The 15877-nt window shown below is 36.5% G+C and overlaps 1 protein-coding gene across 1 annotated transcript; it reads right to left on the reverse strand.

Annotated features, from left to right (window-relative positions):
* Nucleotides 1-8206: 8206 nt before the first annotated feature.
* LOC149000698 (F-box protein At1g30790-like) lies at nt 8207-9738 on the reverse strand. Its single transcript, XM_089141104.1, has one exon. The coding sequence runs from the start codon at nt 9540-9542 to the stop codon at nt 8559-8561; it is 984 nt and encodes a 327-aa protein (XP_088997230.1). The 5' UTR covers nt 9543-9738; the 3' UTR covers nt 8207-8558.
* Between the last annotated feature and the right edge of the window lie 6139 nt (nt 9739-15877).

The raw sequence follows: 15877 nt of genomic DNA on the forward strand, positions 1-15877 counted from the left end.
GCATTGTTCTTTATGATGGCCATATCTTCCACAATCATAGCACAACAAATTCATTGACTCATAAAGAATTTAGTGAACACGACCTTTGCGTCTAAACTTGGACAGCAAGGGTTTGGATAAATCAATCTCGACATAGACCCGCGCATACTTACCGCGGATAGCTTGGGCTGTTGTTGAATCAATTTTAATTACCTTTCCTACTCGGTTACTCAGTCTGATAAAAAATCGAGTATCAAAATACTCTATGGATACTCCAGGGAAACGCACCAATATCGCCAATTTCTGCAGCACTTCTTCCTCATGATTGAAATTCGGTTGCCATCTCCTCACTGATAGATAGTGATCAGCAATTACCCAAAGACCATCAACTAGGGCTCTTTGAAAATCTTCTTTAAAAGCGAATTTTGCAATATAATAATCATTGCCAATGTCAATAAGGTCCAACGCTCCTGTAGGTTTCCATAGGGCTGATAATCTACCGGACAAAAACTTAAAACCCACCGTTTTTCCTACCAGTTTAACAATCAATGTCTGTTGCCATGGTTTCCGCAATCTTTCTTTTTCTTTTTTGGACAAGGTAATACTAGGGCAGCAGAAAGCATCGTCTTCCTTCTCACCATCATCCTCATTCTCATCGTCCATGTCCCATTCATAATCGGGTTGGTTCAAAAATCCATCATCATTGAGACCGTCGATCTCCTCAATCTCCATACCCTCTTCTTGGCTAGGGCTAGGATAATTTCTAGTCACCATCTTTGCATAAGATCATTGCACCTCCACCGGTGGAAGCTTTATATCTGCTCCATGACCTCGCTTAACTTTCTTATTGCTTCGTTGCATCTGGTCAATTTCCTCCTTTGATGCTCCATTCAAATTCATTTCAGCAAAAGCATCTCCCGCATCCAATCTTTCCATCTCTATCGTTGGAATCCTCTGTTTCAGGGAAACCCTTTTCCACCGGAACCCTCTTTCAGCTCTAGTTTTCTTTTATTGCAATGAAAAAAGAGAGAAAGGACGTTCATCATATTAGAAGTTGGAAGGAAGAAAAAAACAGAAAAAAGAGAGGATGAGGGTAAAAACAGAGAGAAGAGAAACTCCTTATATGAACCTCATATAAGTAGAAATTGGGAGGAAAATAATTTTAATTTTCAACCGAAAAATAGTAAGGGTGACTTCATCAATTGGTTATTAGAAATAACGGATTAATAATGAGAGAAAAATAAGAATTAGTTAATGAATGGTTAGGATTTTACTAACTAATTTTAAGGGTAAATATCACTCACCTCCCCTCTTAGTTGGACAAATAGCATTTACACCCCCCTCTTAGTTGGATAATATCACTTACCTCCCATTTTACCTAACAAATATATCAAACACCTCCCCTCGGTTAAATTTAATTTTTACTGTTAAGTATTTTTCTAAAACCCCAAACCACCCTATTTTTTATTTTAAACTCTAAATTATCATAATCACCCTAACAGATAAACTACTAAATTATCTTCAATTAAAATAATTATTAAAAACCAAAACACCATAGTTAAAACTTAAATTATCTTTAATTATTAAAAGCCCAAACATACCTTCTTTTTTTTTTTTAATTATCAAGCAATTAAAAAAACACTTACTATTGTCAAGTAAAATAAAAAAAGGCAATTAAAAAAAAGGGTATGTTGATAAAATTAAACACGTACTACTATTTTGGATTTTTTTAATTGTTTGATAATTAAAAAAAAAAAAAGGGTATATTGGGCTTTTAATTATTCAAGATAATTTGAGTGAGTTTTAACTATGGTGTTTTGGTTTTTAACAATTATTTTAATTAATGGTATTTTAGTATTTTAACTGCTAGGTGATTACGTTAATTTACGGTTTAAAAAAAAAATTTTAGCCAAGGATAGTTTGGGGTTTTTGAAAAATACTTAATAGTAAAAGTTAAATTTAACTAAGGGGAGGTGTTTGATATATTTGTTAGGTAAGAGGGGAGATAAGTGATATTTATCCATAATTTTAATGATAGATCTTTACGTTTAATTACGTTGTATTCTAACCACTGTCTAGTTATCTCTATCCCCAATTTTATTCATTATTTTTCAAAACTTTGAATTAACCCGGATAAATCGGCCCCAAAAGAGGTAATTAGTTTCTTTTCTCATTGCTGTCTTAACTTAATTTTTGTAAATTTCAATTTGTTCACAGTCTCAGCAGCGAGAAGAAAGAAATTCTTGTTCAAAACTTCCTTGTGTACGTTTATTTTTCTGATCGATGACGAACGTGGGAGATCATCCGAGCAGTCGGAGGAAGGTGATCAGAAGTGACGACAGCGATAATGAGAAAGAGAATGAGAAGGATCAATCAGATGATGTGGTGCTGTTTGAAGATTTGTTGATGAAAGTGTTCTCACGGCTTCCAGAGAAATCTCTCCTCAGGTTTAAGTGCCTAAGTAAAAGATGGAATCACATCATATCCAGTGATCATTATTTCATCGATCTCTACTCCAAGTCCAACCCATTTCTTCTCGCTTTTTCTTCCATTATATACCCAGAGGTAAAAGAAGAAAACTCTGAAATAACCCTAAATTGTGATGAGTGGTCTCTTTGTCTCCAATCTTCCATAGACATGGAAGGGAATTATTCGTCAAACAGCAAATTCAACATCGATAGAAGAACCATGGGAGATCCATCATATCCGACGATGCTTCCTACCCGCTTGGATCTGGTATGTTGCCAATGTGATGATAAAATCTATGTCTGCAATCCAACTACACATGAGTCCATAACATTGCCAGCCTTTGGTCCCCGTAGGGATTTTGTTGACAATCTGGGATTTGGATATGTTAGATCTACCAACGAGTATAAACTAGTTGATTTGTCTGCTGCATTCTACGATTCAGACATGGAGGAATATGATGATTCCATCCTCAACCTTCCTACAGAATGCAGAGTTTTCACATTGGCTATGCAAGCTGACTCTCCATCTTCTTATGCTTCTCCTTGGGATTGGAAAAAAATACAAAATTCCCCTTACAATGTCGAGTTAGGTCATTGTCCAGCTTTAGTTGATGGAGTTGTTCACTGGTTGATCAACCGCAAGCGCCATCCAGAGTTTCTGATCGACGTCAATCCATCCATCTTGGCTTTCAGCTTGGAGACTGAAGAGTTTCGAATACTCCCACGTCCCAGTGAGTGTCGTGATCTGACAAACACCACAGCCGAGAATGTCCAATTGGTGGAATTGAGAGGACTACTCTGCTTCTCATGTGTCCAAAACGATGAAACCAAAATGGGCATATGGATGCTCAGAAGAGATTATGATCATCATCATCATCATAATTTTATGTGGGCGAAAGAATACACTATTGATTTAACTACCTTGACCTTGTTGGATCCTATTTGTAGGTTTTTCAGATCTGATCAACCTCAATATGTCCCACATCGATATCGTTTCTATTGTGTTCCCAGGTATATACTGGAAGAAGAGAATAAGATCCTTTTCGAAGGCGTAGGGGGCAGAATTCCTATACGCTCGTTTTATTACGATATTCAAACAGCTGGGTTTACTAAATTTTTAAGTAAAGATGGTTGCCGATCATTCTTCAGTTTCTATAGAGAGAGTCTTCGGTCACTAAGCTACGTATTGCAGCAGGTACGTACCTACAAGTGTACGACTAATCTAGCAATTTTTTGTAATTCCTTAAATAGTAATTAGCATTCATTCATTCATTCATCAATGACTAATTTTTTGAACGTGTATGCATGCAGAAAAGCAGCTTGATCAAGCTCGATCAAGTGATCGGAGTTACTCCCTCCCAATCTCTGCAATTGGCAAACATGGATCCACCAATCTTTATTATACGGATTTTCACGGTTTTTCGCCTTCGTTATTGGGGTTATGGGGGATATCTAACAAATCTTAAAGGTGGATTTGTTGCAATTGAAGGAAAGCAAATAGTTGCAGGAGATGCAATTGAAACACAAGTAAAAGCCATTCTACGTGGGCTGCAATTTGCTCGTGAGCAAGGTGTACAGTGCATTGCATTGGTTACAGCTGGATCAAAGAAGATAGTTGATGTAATCAATAATAATCCTCCTGATCAAGAGAAAAAAACTTTTCAATGGCTTGAAAGGTTTTTTGACAAGATTACTCAGCTTCTTTCTGAATTTATTTGGGCTCAAGTATTCCATGATCACGGACTATCTACTCAAGTGTCTGCCCAAATTGCTTTCTGCGCCCCATGGAACAATGACTTTTGTTTAAATGAACCCCCTAAATGGTTTGTAGATGGTTAACCAAATTTTGTGGCTTCAATTCAAGTCCAGCTAAAAGTTTACAGCACTACTTCTCTTATGATTTCTTTTATTTTTTTTCTGCTTTTGTATGAGATTTCCAATCTGATGCCTCCACAGAAAATAACGATTAGCAGGTTTTAGTAGTTGATCACTGCTTATATATGATTGGTTATTTTTTTATTTGACTTTGGAGAAAATTGGTGAGATTCAGAATCGTATGGAAAACCAATTAATTTTTGAATTCAACATTGGTGAAGTTCAGAATCATATGTATGTTAGAAAAATACGGGTTTGAAATAGCACAAGTGAAGATGGAGATTAGATGTTGATGCTTTCAGGCACGTTACTACGTTGCTTTCCTTGAGATTTTATTCGCTCCCTACCACTGTGCAAGAGGGTACAGCGAATAGTCTTCCAAGATACAAGAAAGCCCCAATAAAAGTTGTTCTTCAAATTGGACTAATGATGGCTTTAGTTTTAATGAACCACCTGACTAGTTCGTAGATGGATGACCTAATTTTGTGGCTTCAAAATCATTCTAGGTGTTCATACATCTTGTTACTTATTAGTGATCTACACTAGAATTCATCAGTAGTTTAGCGTTATCTCCCTATAAAATATTTTCAAATGTCTACTTGAGAAAAATAAAACAGCATTTTGTGTCTACTTTTTTTTTTGGAAGGTGAAACGAAGTGTAATAACTGAACGTGTTCTAATTTTCCATCGGATTATTGACTAAACGAATCGCAACAAGTGTAAATCTATTAAGGGGTTCTAAATTTCTACCATCAGATCTATTGACTAAATCTGAATCGTCCAACAAAATTCTTACTTTTTGTCCCTTTTTTGTGGGTTAGTTAAGATAACTTTCAAAAAAAAAAAAAAAAAGAAAGAAGAAAACAACACTCTAACAGTTAGAATAACATCTCTTTCCTCTTTCTCTATTTCTTGTTTTGTTCCCTCTCCATCGCTTCACTAAAAACTCTTTCATCTGCGTTCATCAAGTTCGGACCCTTTGAAAATATTTTTTTTTGTCTTCCTTGAGATCTCGTAGATTATTTTCTTGTTTTTAATTCCATCTCAAATGATACAAACAAGAGACTTCTACATATTTCTATGCAGTGAATCTCCCACAAAAACCAGCCTTTTTCTTCGAAGTCTCTCAAAAAAATTAGTTGTGTTGAACCTATAGAAGAACTATATTAGAGAAGGAACAGAGGAAGAAGAACGAGATGATAGAAAAAATAAGAATTTTATTGGACGATTCTGACGGTGAATATTTAGAGCCGTTCAGCTAACCTATTCCCACATCCGATCAACTACACTTTAGCCTTTTTGGTAGATCATATTTTCTTTATTTTAACATCCGTGTCTTTTACATGAATGAATCCTTAGCTCAAATGGAAAAATTCCGGTAATTATCTAATATATGATAGTTCGACCCCATCAGCATTGAATCCTTAGCTCTGATGTGTTGTTTTTTGGTTTCTATTCCTCTCAATAATACGTTTTCTTTTAACATGTAAAATGAAAATTATAAAGGAGCTTATTTTTCTTTTGTAAGTTCAATTTCAATACGAACTTTTGAGATAAACTCAATTATCTTGTTTCCCTGAGTTTATTTGTTCTGTTAGCTCTATTTTATTATTCCTTGGATGAGTCTCTTTTCGTGCGTAGGTGCCAGGGTCTCCATGGGCTGATTTCAAGTTGATTAGTTGGATACTCAAGATGTATAGTAGGAGCTCCTCTAACTATAAAGTTTCTGAAAAATCTGATGTTGATGAAAGAAAATCCTTACCGTCTATTTCTAATGGATACAAAGAATACACAACAAAAAATGGAGAAGTTAAGGGATGCATTGAAAATGGATTAATTCCTTTCATGTTCCTCAAAGAAGCGTTTGCAAATATTCAACATAATTATTGGGAGATTAACATTACAACTAGAAAAAGAGCAAAGACAGCCCAAGGGGATATTTTCTCAAGGAAAAGTAAACTTGTTTGCAGATTTATTGGCAAAGAAGAATAATCCGAGATTTCAAAAAACTTGAGAATTACTAGGTTGACATGAAAATGAGAATCAAATAAATTTTTAGCTTGCATGCTACTTTCATTCCACAAGGAGACAACCCACCAAGATCTTAGAAATCCATAGATTTGAAGCAAAATGATGCTTGACAACAAACCATATTGAAATAGCTACTCACTCATGTAAGCATTTGATGGCAGGATTGCACTTCAAAACCAATTGATCCATTCATGACCCTAAAATTACATCCTTTTGGAACCATCACTTCAACATAATTATTGGGAGATTAACACTCTTGACAAGCTAGTAAAGGAGGAGATTAGAGAGTCTCATTGCCCAAGGGGATATTTTCTCAAGGGGAAAAGTAAACTTGTTCCCATATTTTCTTTCAAAAAATGGGGTCTTATATTTGAACTGATCTAATTAATTTTGTTAATGAAGTGTTTCCGATAGGCTACATGGCTCCTTCCCTAAATGTTTCATATACTTTGTCTTACTTCCAATGTTACTTTCCCGGATGCCTAAGGGAGTTACATGAACCCACCAAGATCTTGAAATTAAAGAAGCAAAATGGTGCCCGGACAACAAACCATATTGAAATAGCTACTCACTGAGCATTTGATGGAGACTTTTACTTCTAAACCAATTGACCATTCAACCCTAAAATTACATCCTTTTGGAACCATCACTCCTTTTGTATCAATGGAAATGAACACTCTTGACAGAAAAGCTAGTAGAGGAGGAGATTAGAGTAGTCTCATTCCACAGCCAAGCCCTTAATTCCAGGGAATGATGGACTTTCCATAGATTTAAAGTCTTTCAAAAAATGGGGTCTTATATTTGAACTGATCTAATTAATTTTGTTAATGAATTGTTTTCGATAGGATACATGGCTCCTTCTCTAAATGTTTCATATATTTGTCTTATTTCCAAAGTTCCTTTCCCAGATGCTCTAAATAAGTTTTAGTGGGGCTTTCTTGTATCCTTGGAGACTATTCGTTATAATCCTTTTGTATGTTGGTAAGAGCAAATCTTTACCAAAAAAAAAAAAAAAAAAAAATTGGTAAGAGCGAATAAAGTCTTAAGAAAAGCGTAGTAAGCGCCTAAAAGCATCAACATCTAATCTCCATCTTCACTTGTGCTATTTCTGACCAATGTTGAATTCAAAAATTGAATTGGTTTTGGTTTTCCATATGATTCTCTATCTCTCCAATATTCTCCAAAGTAAAATAAAAAAAACAAAAAAAAAAAAAACCAATCAATGTATATATTTGAACCCTTATTTAACCAGAGCATAAGCAGTGATCAACTACTAAAACCTGCTATTATTTTATGTGGAGACATCAGATTGGAAATCTCATACAAAAACAGAAAAACCAAAAGAAATCATAAGAGAAGTAGTGCTGTAAAATTCTAGCTGGACTTGAATTGAAGCCACAAAATTTGGTTATCCATCCACAAACCACTTAGGGGGTTCATTTAAACAAAAGTCCTTGTTCTTGCAAGGATGAAAGCAATTTGGGCAGACACTTGAGTAGATAGTCCGTGATCATGGAATACTTGAGCCCAAATAAATTAAGAAAGAAGCTGAGTAATCTTGTCAAAAAACCTTTCAAGCCGTTGAAAAGTTTTTTTTCTCAATGCATATAGATTGGTGGATCCATGTTTGCTAATTGCAGAGATTGGGAGGGAGTAACTCCGATCACTTGATCAAGCATGATCAGGCTGCTTTTCTGCATAAATACATTCAAAAAATTAGTCATTGATGAATGAATGAATGCTAATTATTATTTAAAATAAAAAATTTGCTGGATTAGTTAGTTGTACACTTGTAGATACGTACCTGCTGCCTGTTGCAATACGTAGCTTAGTGACCGAAAACTCTCTCTATAGAAACTGAAGAATGATCGGCAATCATCTTTACTTAAAAATTTAGTAAACCCAGCTGTTTGAATATCGTAATAAAACGAGCGTACAGGAATTGTGTCCCCTACGCCTTCGAGTAGGATCTTATTCTCTTCTTCCAGTATATACCTGGGAACTAAATAGAAATAACATCGAGGATGACGAGGAGGGATTTTTCGAGGAGGTGGATCGGATCTGAAAAAATAACTAGTACAAAAAGGATCCAACAAGGTCAAGGTAGTGAAATCAATAGTGTATTCTTTCACCCAGATAAAATTATGATTATGATGATGATGATCATCATAATCTCTTCTGAGCATCCATATGCCCATTTTGGTTTCATCGGTTTGGACACAAGAGAAGGCAGAGCAGTCCTCTCAATTCCACCAATTGGACATTCACGGCTATGGTGTTTCTCAGATCACGACACTCACTGGGACGTGGGAGTGTTCGAAACTCTTCAGTCTCCAAGCTGAAAGCCAAGATGGATGGATTGACATCGATCAGAAACTCTGGATGACGCTTGCGATTGATCAACCAGTGAACAACTCCATCAACTAAAGCTGGACAATGTCGACCTAACTCGACATTGTAAGGGGAATTTTGTATTTTTTTCCAATCCCAAGGAGAAGCATAGGAAGATGGAGAGTCCTCTTGCATAGCCAATGTGAAAACTCTGCATTCTGTAGGGAGGTCGAGGGTGGAATCATCATATTCCTCCATGTCTGAATCGTATAATGCAGCAGACAAATCAACTATTTTATACTCGTTGGTAGATCCAACATATCCAAATCCCAGACTGCGAACTTCATCACTGGGGAGACCAAAGGCTGGCAATGTTATGGACTCATGTGTAGTTGGATTGCAGACATAGATTTTATCATCACATTGGCAACATACCAGATCCAAGCGAGTAGGAAGCATCGTCGGATATGATAGATCTTCCATGGTTCTTCTACCGATCTTGAATTTGCCGTTTGACGAATAATTCCCTTCCATGTCTATGGAAGATTGGAGAAAAACAGTGGGTTTGATTTTAAGGTTTTTAAAGGATGAGAAAGCAAGAAGAAATGGTTTGGATTTGGATTCTTTGGAGTAGAGATCGATGAAATGATGATCACTGGATATGATGTGATTCCATCTTTTACTTAAGCACTTCAACCTGAGGAGAGATTTCACTGGAAGCCGTGAGAACACTTTTATCAACAAATCTTCAAGCAGCACCACATCATCTGATCGATCCTTCTTCTCATTCTCATTATCTCTGTCGTCACTTCTGATCACCTTCCTCCGACTGCTTGGATGATCTCCCACGTTCGTCATCGATCAGAAAAATAGAATTTCTTTCTTTTCGCTGCTGAGACTGTGAACGAATTGAAATTTACAAAAATAAGTTAAAGAGAGCAATGAGAAAATAAACTAATTACCTATTATATGGCTGATTACCCGTAGAGGGGTAAATTCAAAGTTTGAACACCTTCTTTAACCCGTATTTTGCTCCGCCTTGGTGGAATAATATAGATTTTTTTTAAAAACAAAAAAACATAGTTAAATCCAATAACTCATTAGAATGTGCGAAAGCCACTGCAACTGTGAAGATCCGAACTTCGTTTACTCTCTTTAGCAATAATTTTTTAAATGGTGTTTTATATTAATTTAATAGGAACAAGGGGTTAGAGAGCTTCCCTCTGTAGCAATACTATTATTTGGTCCCTTTCCAAAAATTAAAAATAAAAATTTAAGATATAAATGATGGGTATAAATGTCATTCTTAATCATAATCTAATTGTTATCATTAAACCCCCTAGTTTTAAGGAATAAAAATTTAAATTCTAATTAAAAATAACTCACGTTTCATAAATTTCTCCCTATATTCTCTCTTATATTTTCATTTTTATTTATTCTCTCATGAATCTCCTCTTTATTATTCTTATTTTTTCTCTCTTTTTTTTTTTCTCAATCGTCTCACAAAATAGTGGAGTAGTTAGCATACATTGGAATTTTTTCGAAATATTCTCCACAGTTATCAGTATTCACTCTCTTTCTCAAATTATTCCTCTCTTTCACTCACTCACAATTTTTCTAGTATTCATTTCATAAAGTATAATTTTTTTTTATTTAGTTGTTCTTTCTTTCTTCTAAAATTTAATTACACTAATAGCAATTTAAATCTCATTAGAATTCACCCATTGATTTTATCAAATCTAATCATAATAATTTTTTTTTTTAATCCTTAAAACTTTTTCCTAAAATTTCATTTCTATTAATGGAAATTCAAATCTCACTTAAAATTTCAGCTTAATTTACCTAAATTTTTAATGTAGGCCCCACACGTCTAAATATAATAAAATATGAGAAGGTGGTAGCTGAACGGACATGTGAAAAGGTTAGCTGAACAGTTCTACCATTAGATTTGTTTACTAAATCTGAATCGTTCATTAAAATTTCTATTTTCCTTCCTATTATTTATAGGTTAATTAATTAACCTTCTATTGCCGGTTAAAGGTTCAAAAAAAAAGAAACTAAGTACCAACGGGGTTGGTCCAAGTGGTAAGCAGCTTGGTTCGCTTAAGCAAGGTTCCGGTATGAAAATGCAGTTTGTGCCTTATTGATCACTTCTTGAGGACTCCAAACCACATTCTTATGCACCAATTCATTTCTTGCTAGCCACAAATATCAACATAAATAGGCACATCTGCTGAGAACTCCCCTACTATATATGTTGTTTGCTATCAAAATTGATCAACCCCCATTTCTCCAACCAAACATGAAATGTTACATTATCGTCCTCCGGAGTGATGAAATTGAGCTGGCTGCCGAACCACACCAGCTTTGCAAACCTACATCCCAATAAAATGTGGTCTATTGTTTCGATAGAAAAGTAAGCCACACCGGACACAACTATATATAGTCAGTCATCCGTATCGATATCTTGCTAACAAAGTCTCAAAACCCTGTCGCTAAAGCTTGTGCACATGATTGCCATCATAAGAAAGTTTTGACCTTGGGCATGGCCTAACTTGCTGTTCCAAATGAGCTTCCACTATCCCTTAGGCTTCACCTTGTCCCAAATGTGTAATCTTCGAAGTTGATGCCGCGGACCTATTGTTCCTGTCCCTGCTTTTTTTTTTTGGTAGAAGATGATAAGCTGATTTAGTAGTAAAATAACCATTTTTACTTGCCCTCCAAAAAAAAAACCTGCTTATCTTGCCTTGGGAATATGCTGATTTTCATACGTTGGTTGGACAACCTGTCTATCTTCCACATTAAAGTATTGTTCCAACAACTCTAGTTTCTATTGTCTAATAAGAGGATCAATGAGGTCAGCCACCTTATGAATAGGACAGTTCATAGCTAGGCTTCCTTCCTTGTAGACACCTTATGAAACCCGAGTGTTCTTAAAATACCAGCACACTGACTTATTAATTCTAGTAGGTCAAGAAACTAAAATATGAACAGAGTTATTTTCTTCAAATCAACCCTTCCATCCTTCTACTTTATAACTTCCACTCCAACCTCTGATTCTTCAGTTTGAGTTTGAATAGTGTGATTTTGGCAGTCATGACCAGAAAGTCATCAAACTTTAACCAAAAAATAAAGACCGGAGAGTCAAACCTACCTGGCATGTTTCATGGGAAAGGTTAATTAGTAAGCCGACTCAGCCAGCCCAGCAGCTGCAAAAGTCCTTTTGTTTCCATTTTCCCTTTATCTAGCTTCTTGAATACATTACATGGAAGAAACATCTTCTATCAAGTAATTAATGTGGATTAAGGGTAATTAACGATTTAATGGATTAATTGGTACAGGTAATATATGTTTATGAAATTCAAAATTCTAATCTTTTCTAACCAATCAATCTGACAGTACTACTGGATGAAAAACAGCTCTAATACTTCAATTGTGGTTTAGGTGGCAATGATTCATAACCAAGATATAATGCTTTGGGTTTGAAAAAAATTAACTATCATCAAGTCATCCTTTATATTGTTCTTCCATGTCAATGACAGTACCCTCTCAATTATTTCTTTCCTCTTAATCTATGATCGATTAAATTGTTAGCTTACCTGTATATCTTGTGAATGGGAAGATTAACACTGAAAGAAAGAGTACATCACCAAAGTTGACTGTGTATTGTATAGACATAGACATTACCCTTACATATATACGATAAGTTGACACAAACTAGAGATAAAAACTAGATAAAATAGAAGTGAAAATCAATATACATGTATATGCTTTTAAACACTGTGACATAGATAAATATCAGACACAAGTACAAATTCAGTCAAATTTGAAGATCAACAAATTTAAGGTCTCTATCTACATACACATTTTACCCAACCCCCACCCAAAAAAAGAAAAGAAATCTACGTACACATTGGGTACTCTAAAGTATAAAACCATATCCAACTTTCCATTTGGAGGGGGAGGCGGTTGGCAACCAAAACCAACCCCCCAGAGAAAAAAAAAAAAAAAAAAAAAAAAAAAAAAAAAAAAAAAAAAAATTTAAAATACATTCACTAAATTTACTGGAGGATAATACATTCAAATTCAAACTGGAAATACATTCATTGATGAACTGAGGTAAAAGAAACGACCTAATACCATGGTCATAACGACACAAACACCTAAAACTGAAAAACAGGCTATAAAAACACCTAATGCATTCAAAATGTAACAACATAAACAACGGAACTAAAACATGGCATGAAGAAAAACCATCTGAAAACCACCAGTACCCTGCATCAACAAATTTTCCCCCCCGCTGCTTTCTCGCAAAAAAAAATCGACATTGAAGAAGAAAAAGAGCCCCCAAAAAAAAAAAAAGGGGGTTTTGGAAAAAAAAATCACAATGTAACGGAAATACCGTTCCGGTTCAGTCTATACATCGCTCTTCTCGACTCCCAATGCTTGAAATTTCGTGTAAAGGATGCTTTCATGGAAATAATTATTGAGAATGCTACTGCCTGTCAAGATACATCGTTTATTAAGTACTCGATTCTGACTCCGACGAGCAATTCAAGATTAGCCATGAGAACACACTGATCCGATCGCCCATTTTTCTTGACTCGATCAGATGACATTCCGAAACCCTAAGTACGCAACGAAGAAAGAGAATCCTCTCCTATCTCTGACTCCCCCCCCCCCCATCTCTCACTTAGGGCCCAGCCCAATATTCATTTTAGACTCGGTTCGAATTCTAGATCGCTCCAGCCCAGCCCAGCCCAGCCCAGCGGTCACTTTGACCTAAGCCAATAAGTTTTTCAATTAAAATAAATTAAATTCAGCCCATGTTAACATAGATTTTGTGGTGCTCTGATTTAAACAATCTACTAAAAACAGCTATTACACATTCATCAAACTGAAATACATTCACTAAAACTGAGTAATACATTCATTCAAACTGAAATACATTCATTAAACTGAGTAAAAACACCTAATACATTCATAACAACACAAACACCTAAAACTGAAAAACATATAAAAACACCTAATACATTCATAACAACATAAACACCTAAAACTGTGAAAAACATCTGAAAACACCTACTGCATCAACAAATCCGGTGGCACAATGAACAAAGGGGGGGGGGGGGGGGGGGGGGGGCACCCCCTTGTTTGTTTGCCCCGGGCGCGGTCCTTCCCCGAAGAACCTGAAGTCACGTAGGTAAGGATCTATATTTGAATCATATTTCACTTTGCACCTAAAGTTCTGAATTGCTCCGGCGACAGTGCGGGCACGTACATTTACCCATCGACTTTTACCAGCGTGCATTGATTTTCCAAGCAACGTATCCATGTTTCGGCTCCTGTGATCTCCAATGATTCTCGGACGAGTTAAAACGCTGCTGGAACTAGTTTTCTCATAATAAAGAAAGGCTGTTGAGTGTTTCCGCGGCGCAACCAGGAAATCCATGGAAGAACTGGAGGTGGCCAAGCCACCCCCTGTGGCCTGGGAAAGTCCAAATCTGGATAATCTGGATTTGGATTTGGATCTGCCATCTTACAGAGATAGAAGAGAGCTCGAGCTTGAGAAGGAAGTGGGAGGACGACTCTCGCTGTAGTGTCTACAAACATTTATAATCAGAATTGGCGAGATAAGAGAGAGAGGAGAGCTGCGGAGGAGCTGCGGAGGGCTGCGAGAGGTACCGTTTTCAGCAGAGGAGATTTCATAGAAGGGGAAGGGAGCAGGTCTTGGGGCAGGGGAGAAGGGCATCGTAGCAAGGAGAATATTATTCCGGTAATATTGTGGTCCTCTTCACTTCACTAGAAGACATGAATTGCTGCATCCATTAAAGCTCCTGAATTGCTGCATTGTTTGGCATATCTCTGCAACAGAACCCGTCTTTTGCAAGTCATCCCACCAAGACAAACTTTAGTATGAATTAAGTCGATCATCACTTACTTTTTAGTTTTTACTGCCTTCCCATACTCACAAACACGAATTCTGCAAAACCCCTGAAATTGCAACTGCCTTTATACACATTTTCCTCATCTCTCTGAGTTACTATTTCTGATCAAACTCTTCCACAGTCAACCCCTCAAATGTCCCCCACCAATACACCTTCTCCACCTATTCCTCCTACTCTGCAACCTACTCCACAACTCCCAAAACTCAAGACCGAGACAAGAACAGATGAGTGAAGAGGAACAGGAACAGGAACAGGAACAGGAACAAGAACAGGGGAGGTGTTGCAGAGCTTCCCAGGCGGAGCGACTTTTTCTCACTCAATACAGTTTGGCCTTACCAGACTCTCTTTGGGCCCATTTCACTAATTTTTTCAATCTAAATCATCCTATAAATCGCCACCCTCAACAATGTTGGTACTGTGTTCCCAGGTATATACTGGAAGAAGAGGTTTAAAATCCTTCTTGAAGTCGTAAGGGAGGAAACTTCCTAGACAATCATTTTATTACAATATTCAAACAGCATTCTATTTCTAAGGATAATTGCCGTTCATTCTTCAGTTTCTATATAGAGAGTCTGTGCTTATTAAGATAAGTATTGAATTAAGCAGGTTTGTATAATTAATCCAACAATTACTCAAATAATTAAACTAGCATCAATCGATGACTAGAAGCACAAGACTAATGTTTGTGAATTTTTGCAGAATAGCAGCTTGATCAAGTGAATGGATTTACTCCCTCCCAGTACCTGCTGCAATTGGCAATCATGGATCCACCAATCTATATTATATGCATTTTTGCAGATTTTTGCAGCAATATTGGAGGTAGGAGTTTTAATGGGGGATATCTAGCAAATCTTAGAGGTGGTTTGCTGCAATTGAAGGAAAATGAATAGCTGCAGGAGATGCAATTGAAACATAAGTAAAAGCTATTCTACATGGGCTGCATTCTTTCTTATGCATTGGTAAAATTTTCCCTCTTAAGTTACAACTTCTATTCCCAGTACTCAGCGAAAGGCGATTAGCCCTTAGATCTCTTAATTGAAACTCTAAGTACTCATAAGGTGGTGTAGGGGTGTCAATTTTCAACCCGAACCGTTAAAACCGGACCGAACCGGCCCTAATCGATCCTTAATGGGCCGTAATTGGGCTGAGGGTCCTCAGCCCGAACGGTTTCGGGCTGGCCCAGCCCAGCCCGTGTGCGAGCCCGTCAGCCCGTTAGTCTTTTACATAAATAAAATTAAAATATTA

The sequence above is a fragment of the Hakea prostrata genome, chromosome 11 (genome assembly GCF_041222555.1).
Source record: "Hakea prostrata isolate BN-2017 chromosome 11, UWA_Hpros_2, whole genome shotgun sequence".
Taxonomy (NCBI): Eukaryota; Viridiplantae; Streptophyta; class Magnoliopsida; order Proteales; family Proteaceae; genus Hakea; species Hakea prostrata.